Genomic DNA, 21095 nt, shown 5'->3' with positions numbered 1-21095 from the left:
TCCCCACAGTATGTAAACAGGTCATGCAGCCCAACAAGTGCACACCAACCCTCCAAAGAACATCCCACCCAGACCCATCCCCATAACCCTGCATTTCTCATGGCTAACACCCTAACCTACACATCTCTGGACACTATGTGCAATTTAGTGTGGTCAATCCACACAACTTGCACATCTTTGGATTGTGGGAGGAAACTGGAGCACCCAGCGGAAACCCACACAGACGCAGGGGGAACATGCAAACTCCACACAGGCAGTTGCTTAAGGCTGGAATCGAACCTGGGGTTCTTGGGGCTGTGAGGCAGCAGTGTTAACCACTGAGCCAACCTTACAATTCCTCCTTACATTCTGTAAAAATCCTTTATCAATTTGAACTTGGTTATGAAATCACACATGAATCTTCCCCACATGAAGTTCTTCTTTGGTCTTGAATTCATTAAAATCCCTCATCTCTGGAATCATTCCAGTCTACCTCCTATGCAGGACCTTGACATTTTTGCTGAAGGAGGGTATTCAGATTTTGACATAATACTGCGCTTGAGGCCTAACCATCAGGTTAATAATGGTTTAACATATTGTTCAAGATTTTCAACCTTTTTGCTTCAATTGTTAGCGCAATGGGTATTATGCACTTTCTGAACCCATCTTGCCTCCAATGCAGATTACTGGTCTAAGAGTAGAAAGTGATATATTTCCAAGTAAGAGATAACAAAGTGTTGAGCTGGATGAACACAGCAGGCCAGACAACATCAGTGGAGCAGGAAAGCTGACATTTCGGGTCTGGAGATAATAGGAACTGCAGATGCTGGAGAATCTGGGATAACAAGGTGTAGAGCTGGATGAACACAGCTGGGGGAGGGGAAGGGGACTCTGAAATAAATAGAGAGAGGAGGAGGCGATGATGGAAAGTGGATAAAGGAGCAGATAGGTGGAGAGAAGACGGACAGGTCAAGGAGGCAGGGATGAAGCCTGTAAAGGTGAGTGTAGGTAGGGAGTTGGGAAGGGGGTTGGTCAGTTGGGAGGGAAGAGTGGGTGGGTGGGAGGGAAGACGGATAGGTCAAGGAGGCGGGGAATGAGGTTGGGGGTGGGGAGATTTTGAAGTTTGTGAAGTCCACATTGAGACCATTGGGCTGCAGGGTTCCCAAGCGAAATATGAGGTGCTGTTCCTGCAGCCTTCGGGTGGCATCATTGTGGCACTGGAGGAGGCCTAGGATGGACATGTCGTCCAAGGAGTGGGAGGGGGAGTTGAAGTGGTTCGTGACTGGGAGGTGCAGTCGTTTGTCATGAACCGAGCGTAGGTGTTCCACAAAGCGGTCTCCAAGCCTCCGCTTGGTTTCCCCGCTGTAAAGGACGCCACATCGGGAACAGCAGATACAATGTACCATATTAACAGATGTGCAGGTGAACATCTGTTTAATGTGGAAGGTTTTCTTGGGGCCTGGGATGGGGGCAGGTGTAGCACTTCCTGCGGTTGCAGGGAAAAGTGCCGGGTTAGTGGGGCTAGTGGGGAGTGTAGAGCAGACAAGGGAGACACAGAGAGGCCAGAGGTGGTGGGGCTACTGAGGTTGATTTTTGAGTCTGAGGGGAACACCTGGGTGGTATTGTACCCATGTGTCTGCTGCCCTGGCCTTTCTAAATGATTAGGAGGTCTCAGGTTAGGAAGGTGTTATCAATGGAGCCCTGTTAAGTGGTACAGTGCAGCTTGTAGATGGTATGCACTGCTGCCTCTGTGCATTGAAAGTAGAAGCGTACCAACGAGGCGCGCTGCTTTGTCCTAGATCGTGTCAAGCTACTTGAGTGTTGTTGAGGCTGAACTCATTCAGGCAAGGGGGAGAATTGCATTACATGCCTGACTTGTGCTTTGTAGATGGTGGACGGGTGTTGGGGAGTGAGGAGGTGACTTACTGTCTGCAGTATTCCTAACCTCTGACCTGCTGTTGTAGTGACTGTATTTATATGGCTAGTCCAGTTCAGTTTCTGATCAATGGTAACCCCCAGGCTGTTGTGCAGGTTAGAGTGGATTGGCTATGCTAAATTGCCCCGTAATGTCCAGGGTTGTGCAGGTTAAATAGGTTAGTTGTAGTTAAAAACCCAATGTAGGATTACGGGGGTGGGTGGGATGCATTTCGGAGAGTCGGTGCAAACTCTATGGGCCTCTTTCTGCCCCATAAGGATTTTATGAAATTGCAATAGGACATCCAGAAGCAGGTGGAGATGGTGATGGAGGGCACTGAGTGAGGGAGGGCACACGGTGAGGGAACTCTGTAGTTCAGTGGGACTTCTGCCTGCCGGTGTTGACAGTGAGGGAGGTAGGTGACTGCCAGCATATTCAAAGGGATGATCACTGGAAGAAAACAGTGTCTTTGGTGGAAGAAGAGCTGATGGGAAGAGGGCACAGAGAGACAGAGAATTCATCAACCCAATGAGACCCAGAGGCTTCATTCCATGTACGTAGTGTAAATAGATCCTTAACTTGCATTCCTGTTTGTAATGACCACATTCCAGTGGAATATAGAATCCCTGCTTTGTGATCTTTGACCAAAACCCATCTGTATTGTCCCCTACCTCATTCCAAAGGCAGGATGAGTCTTAAAACTCCTCCCATCCCTCTTCCCTCCTCCTCCCACCAAGTTGTAGGGCAAAATGTGTCAGCTTTTGTTCGTGTGCTGTATTGTTCTTTGTTCCATTGAGAATCCTTCTTGCCACAGGAGCCAGCTTTTATATTTCTTTATTCTTTCCTGGGATGTGGGTGGGCGTCACTGGTGAGACCAACATTTGTTGCCTATCCCTAATTGCCCTCAAGTAGACTGGCTTGCCACGTTAGAAGTCATTTGAAAGTGACTTGCAAACAAAGTGAGGTGAGAAAGAAACTGTTTCACACACTGTGTAGTTACGGTATGGAGTCCACTGACTGGAAATGTGGTGGACACAGGTACAACTGAGACATTCAAGAGCCCATGATTATTTGGATAGAAATGGTGTTTAGGGATATGGGGAGAAGATTGGCACTAGGTACCAGAACCAGTGCAGTCACAGTGGGCTGAACAGCCTCCTGCGCCATAACAATTCTTTGATTGAGAGTCAACCACATTATTGTGGCTCTAGCATCACACAATAGGCCAGACTGGGTAAGGATGGCAGGTTCCTGTCCCTAAAGGATATGAATGAACCAGATGGGTTTTAACAAAAAACAATAATTGTAGTTGTTATGGTGGGTTTAGTGATTGTAATGAGGTCAGTCAAGGGCCACCGGACCTGAAACATTAACTCTGTTTTTTCCTTCACAGATGCTGCCAGACCTGCTGAGCTTTTCCAGCAACTTTGTTTTTGTTTCTCATAGAATAGGATTTCCTTGTTTAGACCTGATACTGGTCTCTGTGGAGTCGTTTCAGAGGTGAGGAAAATATTTCTTTGCCTTTGCAACTTACCCCAGAAGGCAGTGGAGATGGGGGTATTATTGAATATTAAGGGTGAGAAAGATAAATTCTTCACTGACAAAGGAATCAATGGTTATTGGGGGTCAAAAAAAAAGTGGAGTTGAGGCCAAAATCAAATCAGCCAGGATGTAATTGAAAGGCAGAGAAAGCCAGAGGGGCCAAATGGCTTTCTTCTTCTGCAAATACTGCTATTCTAGGACCAATTGGCATCACAATTACAGAACTGACTGGTCCATGCAGACAGACTGGGCAATCTGAAGGTCTACGCACCTCACTGCTGAGATAAATTATTCTCCAGAATAGATTAAATCCCCACACTCCTACAACAGTTAAAACAAATACAAGACAGGATCTGAAATCACTATCAGTTTTAATTCAAATGCACTTGTCCAGTTAGAGATAGGTTGGAAACAATTTGTACAAATATATATTCATATGTGTATATACAGAAACTAACAAAAATAGAAAGAAATCGCATCTTTATCACACCTTTGAATCAGACATCCCATAGGGCTGTCCAAGCAATGAAACATATCTGAAGCACAGTCATCGTTGTGATGGAAGGATGTTTAAGCACAGCATGATTCCACTCACATGATCATATCAAACATGGCTGTTTTTTCTTCAGTGATAAGCAGAAGCGAGTGAACAAAAATTCCACGAACTGGAACTTCCCACATTTGAAGGCCTCACTGCTGGTCATGTGGATGGGATAGGTGATCAAAAGCCTGGTCATAGTCCCAAAAACTGCAGATGCACCAATCCTGCATTTTACCCGAAGAGGGGTGACCTGCCAGCAGGCACTGATTCACTAGAACGAGATTATTTGTTGGTGGTGGAAAAGCTGAAATGGGTAAATTATGAAGTTGGCCTGCATAGGTTTAATGTATGTGCTCCTGAGTTTAGATGGTTGAAAGTGCGATCAGTGAAGTTTGAAAAAAGACACAGTAAGTTAGACAAAGAGAAAGTACATCTTTACTGAAGGGTGTGCCTAGATTAAGGACTCCCTTCCTAGTTCAGTGTATTTACAGTGGATGGACTGTAGTAGCTCCAAAACAAAACAAAACAAACCACCACCTTCTCAAAGACATTAATACGTGATAAATGCTGACCCAGGCCCTGGAGTCAGTTTCCAGTCTTTTGCTTGGTTGGATTATTAAGGGATGTGGGGCTAAGGCAGTTGAAATTTAAGGGCAGCCATGATGGAGTTGAACAGACAGCATGGTGACTCAGTGGTTAGCACTGCTGCCTCACAGCGCCAGAGACCCAGGTTCATTTCCACGTTCGGGCGACTGTCTGTATGGAGTTTGCACGTTCTCCCTGTGTCTGCGTGGGTTTCCTCTGGGCGCTCCAGTTTCCTCCCACAGTCCAAAGATGTGCAAGTAGTTGAGTTGCCCATGGTGTCCAGGAATGTGTGGGTTAGGTGGATAAGCCATGGGGAATGCAGAGTTACTGGGATAGGGTGGAAGGGTGGGATGCTCTTCAGAGTGTCGGTGCAGAGTGGATGGGCCGAGTAGCCTGCTTCCACACTGTAGGGATTCTATGAGCAGAGCATGCTCCAGGGGCTGAAAAGCCCCTTCCTGTTCCCATATTGCCTTCCCCTTGGCAAATTTTTTTTTCGTAATTTGAATCGCAACAGGGAAAAACAGCAAGCACTGAGCCCTCTGTGGAACAGGGACACATTCCCCTTGCCCTCTAGAATCTCGTTTCCCCTTTGACCCTGACAGAGGGGCTGATGGGAGTTGGGCAACTGGTGATTATTCCCGCCCCACACTGGGCCAGAGTGAACTCACCGCATGGACCTCATGCAGCTTTAGGGAGGGATTCTGCATCTATATAGTGGCTTTCACTACCCGAGGACAGCCAGAATTGCTTCACAATCAATCAATCAGGTAATTCTCGAAAAGTCATTACTTGCAGGAAACAAGGCAGTCACTTTGCATACAACATGCTCCCACAAGAAAGTGACAATGAGCAGTCAATCTGCTTGTTCTTGCATGACTTTGGTTCAGGGATAATTATTGGCCAGGACACCAGAGAGAACTCCCCAGCGCCTCTTCAGAATAGTTCATCTGGAGGTGGGACCTCGGTATAACACTTCAAACAGAAGCTGGCACCTCCGACAGTGCTGCACCCCGTCAGTACCATGCTGGAGGGTCATGAAGAGTGGGACTTGAGCCACACCATTCCAGACCTGAGGCAAGAAATCTATGAACTGAGGTGGGGGCTGAAAACTGGCCAAATTCAGTTAGTACGACAACATGGACGTGGAGGAAAGAGTGTCTTGCTGCTGAAGTTCTCACAATACATACTGGTAACATGCAACAGCAAGGGACACCGCAGCTAAACCAATCAACACAACAATTCTCAGGCCTTGGCTGTGCATCAGCGAATCATCGGACGGCTGTGGCAGATACTGATTGGCTCCTGTAGGTGTTGTTGGTCCTGTGAAGAGAAAAGATAACTGTCATTGATCAATCAAAACTGACCAATAGGAACTGATCCATCTATGGGAATTTCAATTCCAATCATTGGGGAATTGGGAATTGAAAATCTCAGCGATGGTGACCGTTACAACCGCCATCGCTTACCATAAATAAAACCAACTGAGCTCAGTAATGCCTCTTCAGGCAAGGAAACCTGCCGTCCCTCCCTGGTCTGTTCTACATGTGACTCCAGACCCACAACAATGTGGTGGATTCTTAACTGCTCTCCGAACATGCAAACAAGGAGCAAGACTAAGCACCTCGACCATGCTAAGCCATTCAATGAGATCATGGTTGATCTAGGCCTAGAGACAGGCTCAGTTCAAGGCCAGTTAGGAAAGTGCAAATGAGGAATGTGATAACTTTTATTCTGTTTTTGAATGGATAAAGTACGTTTTTACAAAAGGACAAGCAACAAGTGCTGGTTTTGTCTGTGCAAAAAGTAGAGACAACAGGAATACTTGACATCAACACATTTGGGCCAGAGAACACGTGTTTCCTTGGCACTATGGTGAAGTTTACAGCCCAGTCTGACACCCCAGTCACACCCTGCCCACCCAGCCCAGCTGAGTTAGACCACCCCTTACCCTGAGCGACAGTGCGTCTCCTGGTCTCTGTGTCGTTGCTGTACACGGTACCGTTTCTCTCCGATCTGGAGCACAAATCCTGGAGTTCACGGAAAACCTGCAGCAGGAAATGAGGGGGAAGCTTTTAATGACTGAGAAATTGGTATAAATGGGATGGGGGATGAGTGGGTCAGGTGTAATTGTACAGGGCCTTTGCAAGACCACACGTGGAGTATTTTTGAACAGTTTTGGTCTTCTTACCCGAGAAAGGATATATTTGCCACAGAGGGAGTGCAGTTAAGGTTCACCAGACTGATTCCTAGGATGGCAGATTTGTCGTATGAGGTGAGATGGGGTTGACTGGGCCTGTACTCACTGGGGTTTTCAAATAATCCCATTGAAACGTGTAATATTTTGACTGGGCAAGCCAGACTGGATGCAGGGATAATGTTTCCTCCAGGCCAGGGGGCGATCCAGAGCAAGGAGTCAGGGTTTCTTGATACTCAGTGGGCCATTTGGTGAGCTGAAGGGGGGACATTTCTCCACTTGGGGAATGGTGAACCTGTGAGATTCTCCATCTCAGAAGGCTGGGTCACCAAGTAGAATCAGTGGCCCCCCACAGTATAGATAGACGGCATTCAGCCCCTTAAATGAATGAATCTCCGAAGAGCATCCTACACAGACCTCCACCTCAACTCATCCCCATAATCCCGCATTTTCTGTGGTCAATCCACTATAACCAGCACATCTCTAGACTGTGGGAGGAAACTGGAGCACCCGGAGGAAAATCACACAGACACGGGGAGAATGTGCAAACAGGCAGTTGCTTGAGGGTAGAATCAAGCCAGAGACCCTGGTGCTGTCAGGAAGTAGTGCTAACCACTGAGCCACTGTGCCACCTTATATAAAGAAAAGGGATGGAAGCTGACGGTGTCAAATGAAATGGGGAAATAGCAGGAGTATGGCTTGGAGGAATAGCCATTATATTGAAAGACAATGTGGACTCAATGGGCTGAATGGCCTTATCCTGCTCTTATTTTATATATTTGTTACATTTTTAAGAAGGCAGCTCACAGCAAGAGATGGGCAATTAAAGCTGGCCTCACATGAAGGATATAACAGTCACCATGGTTATGGAGTTTGAGTGTTCCTCTTACCTCCACGTTGAGCTGGAAGGCCCGGTTTGCCTCTTCCAGGATCTTTTCTTTTATCCCTTTCCCGGTGTCCAGAGTGTTCATGCGGGAGCGGTACAGCTGCTTGAACTTGGTGGCATTAGTGATCCGGTCAAAGGTGAAGAAGGCGACCCCTTCGCCTGTGCTTGGCAACTGCAATGCCTTCTGTGCTACCTTCTTCAGCACCTGCCCCCCTGACAGGTCCCCCAAGTACCTGATGTAGGAGTGGGCCACCAGCAGCTCAGGCTCCTGACGCCCAACCTGCTGGATCCGTGATACGTACTTTCCCGTGGCCCTTGGGCACTCAATGCGGCTCCGCCAGCCTGGCCCATGGAAATATTCCAGATCCTGCTCCAAGGCTTCCTTCCGGTGGAGCTCTGAGGGGAAGTAGAGAGGGGCGAAGGCCGGATGATCCTTGTTCCTCTCGATCTCCTCTTCCAGGGCCGAGTAGATGAAGTACAGAGAGTCCAGTAAAAGCTGCAGGAGGGACAGAGGGACAGAGGATCGTGAGCAGGCCTCAGCTCAAGCTCACTGTCTGACACCAACATAGTGAGGTCTTGAGGGAGAGGGGAGTGGGTGGTGAGGGTGAGGGGACAGGGATGAGGGGAGTGGAGATGAGGGTGAGTGGGCTGGGTGCTGAGAGAAGGGAAGGTCCACCATTATTAAGCCCATTCCGGTGTTCCCCAATACTAAGGGACTGCTGCACTATTGGAGGGTCAGAACTGCTGTGGTACCTTGATGGGATTTGAACCCCTGTCCCTAGACCTTTAGCCTCAGCCACTGGACTCCGTGTCCAGTGACATTCCCACTCTCCTCTCCCATTTGGATGCTCCCTTCCAACCCAATGTTGATACTGCATGTACTAACCAGACAGACCCCTGGGATTACATCCTGGTCTGATGTATCATCCTCAGTCTAGGTCCAAAGCTGCAATTTACCCCAGGTCCCTTGGGTGAGGCCTATTGGTGATGTATGTGCAGATTCCTGATTTCTATCTATCTTTTGACTGGCGCTGCTTGTTAAGAAGTGGTGTCTCGGTGAGATCATAGAGTGTCATGTGCTGCCCCCTGGAGATCACCATCCTACAGAAAGTAGGGGAAGAGGTGGAGGACGAGGGTGGGGGGTAGGAAAGGTGAATAGGAAGTGGGAGTAATGGTTGAGAGAGAGCTGGGAGTGGCAATGGGAGGTGAAAGGTGATAGGTTGAAGGAGAGAGGGCGTGTGATTCGAAGAGCCATATGTTACCTTGAACTGATCCCGGGTGACTTGACCCTTCTGGAAGTTTCTCATGAACTCCGAATTCTCGGCCAATTCGTGCGAGTCCTTTGTGGCCAGCTTCAGGGCTTCTGATAGGTCAGACGGCATGCTGGGACCAAGAGGTCAAAGGGCAGTGTTAGATTGGCTCAATCCCACCACAGGCGGGGTCACTTATTCAGCACCCCCACCTTATACAATGCCTCATATCCCCCCCCAACCTCACTACCAACAAAACACAGAGGGATTTGTACTTGCTGCTCTCCCCACCCACCTGAAACAGCCCTGTCTACCCATGACTGAATCTGGATGGGGAGTTTCAGCTGGCTGTTTGACTGTAGAGGCCGTCACACTGAGGATGGTCTCGATGTTTACAAGTGTTCACTTTCCGACTGGGTTCACACTACCCAGTGGGACTGAGGTCACCAGCCCATCCCATCACCTCCCAAAGCCTGTATCCATTCATGGTCAGCTGCTGGCTATCTTAAAGGAACCTGTGACCAGGTACAATCTCCTCAGGGAGGAGGGAGACTGCTGGTATAGCCAGGGCCACTTTCACACAACAGACAGTGGTCATACTCTGCCGACAAACTCTACCACTTCTGGCAGTTCTATCAGAGCAGATAAACACTAAATGTGACCCAAACCAGGACTCTAAATCTAACCCGAATGCAGCCTGACCTTGACCCCAACCCCAACCCCAACACTGAACCTGACCCTAAACTGGACCCTGACATTGAATCCGACCCTAAACCCTACCCTGAAGCGGACCCCAACACTGAACTGAACCATAAACCTGACCCTAACCTTAGTGCTGAATCCGACCCTGACCCTGACCCTTAGCCTAAACTTGTCCCTGACCCTAAAACCAAGCCTAATGCAGTCAAACATTAAACCCAAGCTGAACCCAAAACCTGATTGTCATCTTACTCCGACCTTAACCCTGAACGAAACCCTCAACCTAACCCTGACTCTGACGCTAAACCTAACCCTAACACAGGCCCAAACCAGAACCTAAACCTGACTCTGGCCTTAATGCTAATTCAATCACAAGCCCAAACCCTTACTCTGACCCTGACCCTAACACTGATCCCAACTCTAACACTGACACTGAGTAGAGCTGTAACTCCAGCCCTGAACTTCTCCTGCTGGCTGCTAGTCATTGGATTCAGAAAGGTCTCTGTCTCTGTCTCTGTCTCTGTCTCTGTCACTAGCATCTCCCTTCTGGAGTGTGTGTTGTCCCTGGGCCACCATTGGGCTGAGTCTAGGGACCATTCGGTGGGGACTGTAGCCCAGGTCTGATGGTTTCGTCCTCTCCCAAAGGCCTTGACTTTCCCCATGGAAACATATCTACATGGGTTGGGCACCCTAGAGAATCGTGGAAAATCCCGAGCAGCTCATGTACCCTATCCCTTTAGTGTTCTGTGCTTCTCTCTACCTTTAATAGTAGGGAGTTCCAGGGCTGAGCTACATCACTGGGCAGTTTGGCTGCATCTTTACCCTCCGTCTGCCTTGGGAAGAATAGAGCATCAATCCTGGCTCCACACTCTTACCTGATTCCGGGCTTCTGGTTCTGAGTTCTCAGTTGCTGCAGCTCAGCAAAAACCTGCATTTGAAATAAGATGAAGAAGAAAACAAATTTGAGGGCCCAGGGTGAAGCGAAAAAACAATTAAGGGCCAAGTTGTGTGGGGCTATAGGCGGAATCAGCCAACGAGGTTTAAGGTTGGGCCAGCTGCATTAAACCTCAGCTAGGCCCAGGGTGAAGATTGCATTCAAACAAATTAGAAACAGTTCTGAGAGCCAAGCGGAGGCAATAAGCTTCAGGCAGCCTCATGTAGAAGGCCGAGCCTTAACCACAAGGCCCAGAAAGCCTTAAGGTGAAGGACAAGGTCAAACCAGCCTCATGCCAAACTGAGCAAGGATCATGACCAAAAATCTGTGGGATTTCATTACAAAAAAAAGACAAATATGTTCCTCTTACCTCCACGTTGAGCTGGAAGGCCCGGTTTGCCTCTTCCAGGATCTTTTCTTTTATCCCTTTCCCGGTGTCCAGGGTGTTCATGCGGGAGCGGTACAGCTGTTTGAACTTGGTGGCATTAGTGATCCAGTCAAAGGTGAAGAAGGCGACCCCTTCGCCTGTGCTTGGCAACTGCAATGCCTTCTGGGCCACCTTCTTCAGCACCTGCCCCCCTGACAGGTCCCCCAAGTACCTGATGTAGGAGTGGGCCACCAGCAGCTCAGGCTCCTGACGCCCAACCTGCTGGATCCGTGATACGTACTTTCCCGTGGCCCTTGGGCACTCAATGCGGCTCCGCCAGCCCGGCCCATGGAAATATTCCAGATCCTGCTCCAAGGCTTCCTTCCGGTGGAGCTCTGAGGGGAAGTAGAGAGGGGCGAAGGCCGGATGATCCTTGTTCCTCTCGATCTCCTCTTCCAGGGCCGAGTAGATGAAGTACAGAGAGTCCAGTAAAAGCTGCAGGAGGGACAGAGGGAAAGAGGATCGTGAGCAGGCCTCAGCTCAAGCTCACTGTCTGACACCAACATAGTGAGGGTCTTCTGGGCGAGGGGACTGGGCACTGAGGGTTCTGAATTTGGTGAGCCTGAGGCCCAGGTTACACTGATGACAGGTTATGCCTACTCTCTTAAAAATACTGAGGGAGTGCTGCACTGTTGGAGGTGCCATCTTTCAGAAGTGAAACCAAGGCCCTGCTTCCCTGGGGCCAACATACATCATAGAATCCCTACAGTGTGGAACAGGCCGTTTGGCCCAACAAGTCCACACTGAACCTCAGAGCATCCCACCCAGACCCATCACCCCATAATCCACTTAACCTACACATTTTTGGACTGTGGGAGGAAGCTGGAGCACCCAGAGGAAACCCATGCAGACACAGGGAGAACATGCAAACTCCACACAGACAGTTGCCTGAGGCTGGAATTGAACCCGGGTCCCTGGTGCTGTGAGGCAGCAATGCTAACCACTGTGCCACCAGGCTGCCCCTTAGCTACATCCCTCAGCCAAGGTTCTGAAACAGGGTTCAGTACCTCATCACTGCTTGGCACACAGCAAGATCCCACAATCAGCCAACACGACCACGGTGACTACAGTCCGAATGCACTTCATTGGCCCTAAAGCACTTTAGGAATTCTGGGGGCGAAGTAAGTGGCTACTGCAAAGCAAGTCTTCCTACTTTGTACCCTAAAGGTGTGAAACTTGGGACTTGAAATATCTGGAATGTTTTCTCTTGGAGAAGAGAAGGCTGACAGGAGATCCCATATAAGATTTCAAAATCCTGAGGGGCCTGGACAGAGTGCACGAGGGGAAGCTGTCCCCACCCGAGGAGGACTGGGGGGAGGGGGCTCCAGAGGACTCTGATTTAAAGGTCATTGGCAAAGAGTTGTGATGGTGTATCAAGGGGAATGGTTTTCAGACAGACGCAGGATCTGGAATGGGTTGCTGAACAGTGCAGTGGAGCCAGGTTCAATCAAGGCTTTTGAAGAGGGAATTGGATTGCTATCCGAGAAGGAAGAATGTGCAAGGCTATGGGGAGTAAACTGAAGAGGAGTAGTCAATAAATTGTTCCTTCAGAGCACAAGCACAGACATGAGGGGCTGATTAGCCTCTTACTGTGCTGGAACTGTTCCCCAGTTCAGAGTTGTGATCTAGATAGGAAAGCAGATCCAGATATCCAATTTGGATAATGAGTTTGGGACAACGTGTTAGTTCCTTCAGTCAGTTCATACTTGATGGGCAAAATGGCCCCCTGCTGTGCATGAGATATTCTGATTCTGTTCAGGGGGAATCTTCTGACTGAAGAACACAGGATAGATAATCTAGAAGGTAGAAGGAGATCTGCTTTGGTCGATTTGAAAAGATCCCCAGTTCCTTCCATTACCTTGAACTGATCCCGGGTGACTTGACCCTTCTGGAAGTTTCTCATGAACTCCGAGTTCTCGGCCAGCTCGTGCGAATCCTTTGTGGCCAGCTTCAGGGCTTCTGATAGGTCAGACGGCATGCTGGAAAGAAGAGGTCAAAGGGCAGTGTCAAAGGAGGAGCCACTTATTTGGTCTATCGCTCTGTCACATACACACGCACTTTCGACTAAGAGCTAAGTGTTGTCAGGATTGTCAACTGTGGAAGCTGTCACACCAAGCTCGAGGGGTCAAAGGGTAGGGCTGCCCAAGGGAAAACATGATGCAATGAGTTCCCATGGAGCCTGTGATTCCACAGCCATCATACTCTCACCCATGTGACCATTGTTTATACACGGACTGCGTGCTAATATTAGCTGGTTACTCAGTTGCAGAATGCATGACGATCAATCCCAGGCATGAACCATGTCCTGCCCGCTCGTCTGGAAAGGAGAGATCTAGAGAAGGAACGCATTTCCTGTCTCCAGACACAGGAGACCTGTTGACTCTTGACCCAGAAATACTCATGGGCAAGGTGTTGGGGTGTTCACATACTCAGTGGTGTTAGAAGGTCGCAGGTCTGAGGATCCCACCCAAGACTGGCCCACAAGACCGCACAGGGGTACAGGAATCTTGTGGTGTCATAGAGACAGTGTCCAGTGATGGGGGTCACTGAGATCTACGTAATGACCTAGCCTCAACAGCCTTGTACAGTAAAGAATTCCACTGATTTACAACCCTCTGAGAGAAGAAGTTCCTACTTATATATCTCTCTTAAATGGGTGACCCCCTTATTCTGAGATAATGCTCTCTGTACTTACATTCTCCAACAAGGCCAGTCGGTACCTACCCAGGTGAGTTCCCTAATTGTTGTTTCAATGTGGTCACCTCTCGTTCTTCTAAACTCCAATGAGCAAAGGCCAATCTACTCAACCACTCCTCATAAAACAGTCCCTCCCTTCCCAGGATCAGCTTCGTGAACTTCCTCTGGTCTGCCTCCCATCCCAGTATATCTTTGCTGAGATAAGGGGCCCAAAACTGCTCACAGTATTCCAATTGTGGCCTGACTTGTGTAGTTTTAGCAAAACATCCCTATTGTTTTACACCATTCCCTTTGAAATGAAGGCCATCAATTCATTTGTCCTCCCTATTACCTGCTGAATTTCAATGCCAGTTTTTTGGATTCATTGACGAAGACACCTGAACTCCTTAGTCAAAGAGAGGTCAGCATTTTCAGTTACATGCTATGGTACTAATCGTGGGCTATTTTATTAATTCATGGGATGTGGGTATCTCTGGCTGGGCCATCATTTATTGCCCATCCCTAATTGCCCAGGGGGCAGGTAAGAGTCAGCCACATTGCTGTGGGTCTGGAGTCACATGTACACCAGACCAGGTAACAATGACAGTTTCCTTCCCTAAAGGACAGTAGTGAGCCAGATGTATTTTTCCAACAAGGGACAATGGGTTCTTGGTCATCATTAGACTCTTAGTTCCAGAATTTGATTGAATTCAAATTCCACCATCTGCTGTGGCAGGATTTGAACCCAGGTCCCCAGTTTATCACCAAGGGTTTCTGAGGAAGGGTCACCGGACCCAAAACGTTAACTCTGTTTTCTCCTCCACAGATGCTGCCAGACCTGCTGAGCTTTTCCAGCAACTTTGTTTTTGTTTCTGGATTAACAGTCCAGCAAAAATACCAGAAAGCCATTAGTGCTATGGTATTGTAATCACTACCTTCCTCTGATCTTCACTCCCTGAAAGACAACAAACTGAAACTGCTGCCTGTAAATATTTAATCTGTTGTGATCTTTACACAGGTTGCTCGCACCAGCTGTGATGCCCAGCAACGGGTTCACACTTGGCTCTCACTCCGGCTTCACACACAGCTGTCACGCTAGTCTCTCTCTCTCTCTGGATTTGTTATCTAGTCTCACTCCAGATTCAGAATCTGTTTTCACTCTGGAATCAGATGTGAGTCTCACCCCAGATGTATAATGGGGACTCACTCCAGATTCAGGATCTGGACTCATTCAGACATGAATCTCACTCTGGATTCAAACACTGGTCTCACTCCAGCTACAAAACCTGGTGCGACTCTGGTTTCAGACACAAGTCTAGCTGCTGTCTGCCTCCTACCTGTGTGTGTGGTTGATGGTTCCTGTTGTGATCTCTGTGCTGGTTTCCATTTCTGCCTATCGGATTCTCTGGCAGCTCACTCTGTCTTCTGTCCGAAATGTATGAAATTTGGACCCTTTTATGTGCTGTTTCTGGAATCCCACGTGATGCTGTGACTCAGCCCTCTTGTTGGAGCAGCTCTGTCCCTCTCTCCCAGCCCCACAATCATTCACATGATTGTCAGTTAGTGAAGAATTAGTGCCGGGAGGATGTTGACTTCATTTCCTGTGTGGTTAACTTGGAGACTTTTCTCTAGCCGAATGCTAAAGCTCGAGGTGTTAATCTAGAATGTTCTTTGTCCCACTGAGACCTTTGACCTCCTGCTCCCACTCAGCTCAAGTTTGGGCTTGTGTGCAATCAACTTTTACAGAAATGAGAGACTTAACCCCTTGGCTGCCAGATTCCCGAACTTACAGTAGCAATAATATCCATGGGTCTGAGAACTGTAAACAATGTTCCCCTCTGAACTCTGTGGCAGAGATAGACTGGTACCATTCAGGATAGACAGATTATGGTTTGGCAGAGAGAAGGTCTGGAAACATCAAAAATAGGAGCAGAATTAGGCCAGTTGGTCCTTCAAGCCTGCCCCAATATTCAATATAATCAAGCTGAGTATCCAGCGTAGTACCTGATCTGCTTTCTCCTCATACTCTTCAATTCCTTTATTTCTAAGAACTATTTCAAACTCCTTTTCGAAAAAATTCAATGTTTTGACCTCGACCACTTTCTACGGCAGAGAACTCTACAGGCGAACCACTCCCTGGGTGAAGAGATTTATCCTCATCTCAGTCCTAAATGGCCAACTCCATCAACCCATACGATGATCCCAGGTTCTGGACTCCCTAGTCATTGGAAGGTTCTAGAGGAAAACAGAAGTGTCCAATTGATCCAAATCATGTTGGTCACGTCTTCTCTGAAAGGAACGAGCCAGCAAATGGAACATTCCAGAATACAGATGATTCAATAGTGACTCAGAGTCATTCCCCTCAATACCCACTCTCCTCCCTCTCCCTCACTTCCCTCTCTACCCCTCTCTCTCATACCTTCCCTTCTCTATCCCCTTCTCTCCCAACTCCACGCCACTGCCTCTCCTGTTTCAATGAGGTTCTGCCAAAGGGCGATGTGGTGTGCTAGAGCCCACAGTCTTCCCCATGCCCCCCCCAAACCCTCGTCCCACCCTCAACCCTCACTTCCATCCCATTTGGCCTTCTCAGCCCAACACTTAGGGTCCCCTGCCCAATTTCACCTCCCACTGCCACCCTTGTAGAGACAGTCTCTTCAGAATTGTATGAGGGCCACACCTCAGGGTCTGACGCCCACATTTTTCCTGCTGGGTCTTGCCTGCTGGTGTAGGACCTGCTCTGGGAGATCGCTGGAAAGGATACCATTCCCTCACCAGTCATGTCTGGGACCCCGCGCCCCAGCATTAGCAGAAAACCAGGTCCCCACCTCCCACTAGTCTGTTCATTCAGTCCCACACAAGTGAAGGTCATGGCCTTGCATTTTCATCAATGCAATATTCTTCATTGACTGAATGTCCTGTACTGTACCATTTGCAGGTCCTTTGAGGCTGACATTGATTAGCTCCCTCACTGGCCTCCTGTTCCTTTGCTTCATCACTGACCTTTCACCTTTTGGGCCTAACTCTGACCCAGCCCATACCACAGGATGAAAACCTACACTCTGTGTGAACAAGTGCTCTCTGCCTGTATCCTGTTTGTCCTGGGACTAAAGTTGGGGTTGAACCCCTTGTTCTGGACTTCCCCCACATTTAGAAATTAATTTTTCTCCATACTCTACCAGAAGTTAACACTCTTTGCAGCCTACAGCATTTGTTCCCTAAAGTGCAATCATTTAGTCAATATTACAGCAAGACTTTTAACAGTTTGGGCTGAAAAGTGACCAGTAGCATTCACACCACACAAATGCCAACAGTGACCATCTCCAACAAGAGACAAACTAATTATTGCCTCTTGACATTCATTGTTGTTGCCATCACTGAATTCCTCCACTATCGACATCCTGGGGTTAAGATTGACCAGAAACTGAACTGGACCATCCATAAAAATACAGCAGCTACAAGAGCCAGTCAGAGCCTAAGATTTCAATAGTGACTAACTCACCACCACATTCCCCAAAGCCTGTACATCATCTACAATGTACAAGTCACTTGATTGGATGGGTGCAGCCCCAACAACACTCAAGAAGCTCAACACCATCCAGGACAAAGCAACCCGCTTGATTGGCACCACATCCACAAGCATTCACTCTTTCTACCAGTAATGTTCAATGGCAGTATGTACCATTGACAAGATGCACTGTAACAACTCACCGAGTTTCCTCCAACAGCACCCACTAAACCCATGATCATCGCCATTTAGAAGGACAAGGGCAGCAGATACATGGGAACACCACTATCTGCAACTTTCCCTTCCAAGCCACTCACCATCCAGCCTTGCAAATTATGTCACCATTCCTTCGTGGTCACTGGGTCAAAATCCTGGAATTTCCTTCTTTATAGCACTATGGGTCTACCTACACCTCAAGGACTGCAGTGGTTCAAGAAAGCAGCTCACCACCACTACCGCCAATGCAATTAGGGATGAGTAATACATGCAGGGCTAGCCAGTAATGTTAACATCCCTTGAACTAATTTTATAAAAATGTCCTCAATACATTTAAAACCAAGCATTTAGACATCAATTGACATCCAAAATAGTGATTAACTGACATCAAATCCGTTAATCATCTTAAACACAGGAAATACACTTCCAAGGCAGTATGAAACCTCGCACCAACCTTCAAAATGTAACCCTTCTAGTCCCACAGTGAATCTGGAAAATCTGTCTTACGCCCCTTCAAGAATGCATCCTTTGTTGGGCATGAGTATGAATCAAAACATTGTTCCTTTTCAGATAATATTTCAACTTCCACTTGAAAGTCTCACTGAACCTGCTTTCACCACATTCTCAGGCAGTGCATTCCAGACCCTAACCACTCACATAATTTCAAAGTTTTTCCTCATCTCGCTATCGGTTCTTTTGCCAATCGCTTTAAGTCCTGTGTCCTCCGGTTCTCAATCCTTCCACCAGCAGGAAGAGTTTTGCCCGATCAACTCTGTCCCAATCCCCTCATGGTTTTGAACACCTCGATCAAAACACCTCTCAACACCTTTCTTTACAGGCAAACCAGTCCCCGCTTCTCCGATAAATCTCCTTAACTGAAAGTCCTCATCCATGGATGCTTGTTGTGAATCTTTTCTGTACTTTCTCCAACAGATGGCTCTTGAAGTGCTGTACCAAGGATGGGACCCAATACTCAAAACACCTGGCAGATGGAATAGTGTGGGAAATGTGAGGTTATGCATTTTCGCGGTAAAAATAGAAGAGCTGAGGATTATTTAAATGGAGAAAGACTGCAGACAGCTATGGAACAGACGTTATTGAGAGTCCTCTTGCATAAATCACAAAAAAGATAGCATCCAAGTTCAGCAGGCAATGGGAAAAACAAATGGAAGGTCGGCCTTTATTTCAAAGAGAATGGAATATAAAATTTGGGAAGTTTTGATAAAACTATACGAGGCACTTGTCAGACCACAGCTGGAGTACAATGAACAATTTTGAGTCCCTTATCTAAGGACAAATATACTGGCATTGGAGGCAGTTCAGAGAAGGTGTACTAGGCTGATCTTGGCTATAGAGGGACTATCTTATGAGGAGGGATCAAGTAGGTTATTTGAAAGAACGAGAGGTGACTTTACTGAAACATACAAAATTCTTCGAGGATTTGATAGGGTAGATATGGAGAGGTTGTTTCCCCAAGTGGGAGAGTCTAGGACCAGAGGGCATTGTCTTGGAAGAAGGGGCTCACCCATAGGAACACAGGAATTAGGAGTAGGGTGAAGCAATTCAACCGTTCAAGCCTACTCTGCCATTTAACATGATCATGGCTGACCTTACCCTGGTCTCAACTCCATTTTCCTGCCTGCTCCCCAAAGTCCTTTATCCGGCTTTTCATCAGAAACGTACTGGTTTCTTCCTGGAATCTGTTGATTGATTCTGCTTCCATTGTGCTCTGGGGCAGCGAGTCCTACAGATTCACAGCCCTCTGAGAGAAGTAGTTTCTCCTCATCTCAGCTTTGAACCAACCTCCTCTCACTCTATACTAATGATCTCTTGTTCGAGACTGTTTGACAAGGGGGAACATCTGTTCAACATCCACCTTATCAATCCCCTTTAGCGTTTTATATACCTCAAGCAGATTCCCCTCATTCTTCTGAACTCCAGCGAGTACAAGCCCAAGCTATTCAAATGCTCCTTGTACGACAGCCCTTTCATCCCTGGAATCAACCTGGTGACCCTCCTCTGAACTGACTCACCACATCCTTCCTCAAGTAAGGAGACCAAAACTGGACACAATACTCCACACGTGGTCTCACCAAAGCCTTATATAACTATAACAATACTCATTACTTTTATAATCCAGTCTTTTTCCAAACAATCCCAGGATTCCATTTGCCTTTCTTATTACATGCTGCACCTGCATACCCACTTTCTGCAATTCTGCACTGACACACTTTGAATCTGCTTCCCATTTAAAATAATAATTTGCTCTTTTAATTTTTCAGCCAGAATGGATGATCTCGTATTTATCTACATTAAGCCCCATCTGCTAGATCCTGGCCCGTTCTCCTACCCTATCAATATCCCGCTGTAAACTCTTTATCCCCTTATCACAGCCTGCTTTCCCACCTATTTTAATGTCATCTGCAAATTTTGCTGTGTTCTCTGTCCCTGCTTGCAGATCATTTATATATACAGTGTAAATAGTTGAGGTCGGAGAACTGAACCCTTCAGCACTCCACTAGTTACGGTTCAGAACCCAGAGAAGGAGTATTTATCCCGACACTCTGCTTTCTGTCAGTCAGCCATTTGAGACCAAACGAGGTGGAATTTCTTCCCTCAGAGGGTAATGTATCTTTGGAACTCTTTCCTACAAAGGGCTGTGGAGACTGGATTGTTAATTATGTTCAAGGCTGAAATAGACAAATTTTAAATCAATAAGGGAATCAAGTGTTGTGGGGAAAAATGTAGGAAAATAGAGTTGAGGTTTATCAGATCAGCCATTGTCTCATTGACTTGTGGAGCAGACTTGATGGGCTGAATGGCCAACTTCTGCCCCTGTGTCTTACTCCAGTTAAGGTTGAACCCATGTCTTATTCAAGTCTAACACAACCACCTTGCTCTTGTACACTATGCCCCTATGAATAAAGCCCAGGACTCTGTATGTTTTATTGACTGTTCGTCCGTTCCTGCAGATACACTCAGGCCCCTCTGTTCCTATACTCCACTTAGAATTGTACCTTGTAATTTACATTGTCCATCTGTATTCATTTGACCAAAATGAATCACTTTGCACCTTTCATCTGCTGCAGCTATTGGAGCTGTACATTATAAAATCAATATTAACCATGAAACAAGTTCTGTAGTCAGTTTGAAATATATTGGGTTAACTGGAATTAATGGGTGTCTACAGAAGCAGAACTAACATCGAGTTCGGTAGAAGTATGAGGAACAGCAGCAACAAGTGAAACAAGTAGATTCATGAAGTGACGATGGGAACAGAAGGATAGGAATTGTTTGTCAAGATTTTTTCATTAAAGGGACCGCACCCCACTCCCACTCGAGAGAGAGAGAGAGACAGACTCTGAAACACTTTGGAAATGTTGTCACCAGCAGGAGCCCAACCAACAAGGTCATCAATGATAACTGAAGCTGCCCAGAGCCTCTACTTCAGACACAAAGAAGCCAAAATGGCAGGCAAGTAAATGCCCAAAGTGAGTCCATCGCCACGTTGGACCCAGCTGCTCTGTGAGCATCCAACAAGCTCACAAGATATATTTAAACCATTCCCTCCCTGACAGTTCCACAGGCACTGGGCAATCTGTCAGGTGTGTGAGGCCTTAACTGTCACTATGGCTATTCGTACACCAGGGGCCTCATCGTTCAATCTGTCCCTTTCCCTATCTGACACTGTCCGTAATTACTTGCAAGAAGTTCCCAAACATTTGGTGTGTGTGTGTGTGTGTGTG

General features: G+C 47.4%; 1 protein-coding gene across 1 annotated transcript; it reads right to left on the bottom strand.

Annotated features, from left to right (window-relative positions):
• Positions 1–3790: 3790 nt before the first annotated feature.
• On the bottom strand, positions 3791–15166 carry LOC109926307 (heme oxygenase 1-like). Its single transcript, XM_020526179.2, has 8 exons — positions 14966–15166; positions 12811–12931; positions 10896–11387; positions 10467–10519; positions 8905–9025; positions 7647–8138; positions 6511–6607; positions 3791–5882 (listed from the first exon to the last, which is right to left on the bottom strand). The coding sequence occupies exons 1-8, from the start codon at positions 15013–15015 to the stop codon at positions 5737–5739; spliced, it is 1572 nt and encodes a 523-aa protein (XP_020381768.2). The 5' UTR covers positions 15016–15166; the 3' UTR covers positions 3791–5736.
• Positions 15167–21095: the final 5929 nt, after the last annotated feature.

The sequence above is a fragment of the Rhincodon typus genome, chromosome 37 (assembly GCF_021869965.1).
Source record: "Rhincodon typus isolate 14 chromosome 37, sRhiTyp1.1, whole genome shotgun sequence".
Taxonomy (NCBI): domain Eukaryota; kingdom Metazoa; phylum Chordata; class Chondrichthyes; order Orectolobiformes; family Rhincodontidae; genus Rhincodon; species Rhincodon typus.
Note: the sequence above shows the minus strand (reverse complement) of the source record. Positions and strands in the feature narration are given on the sequence as shown.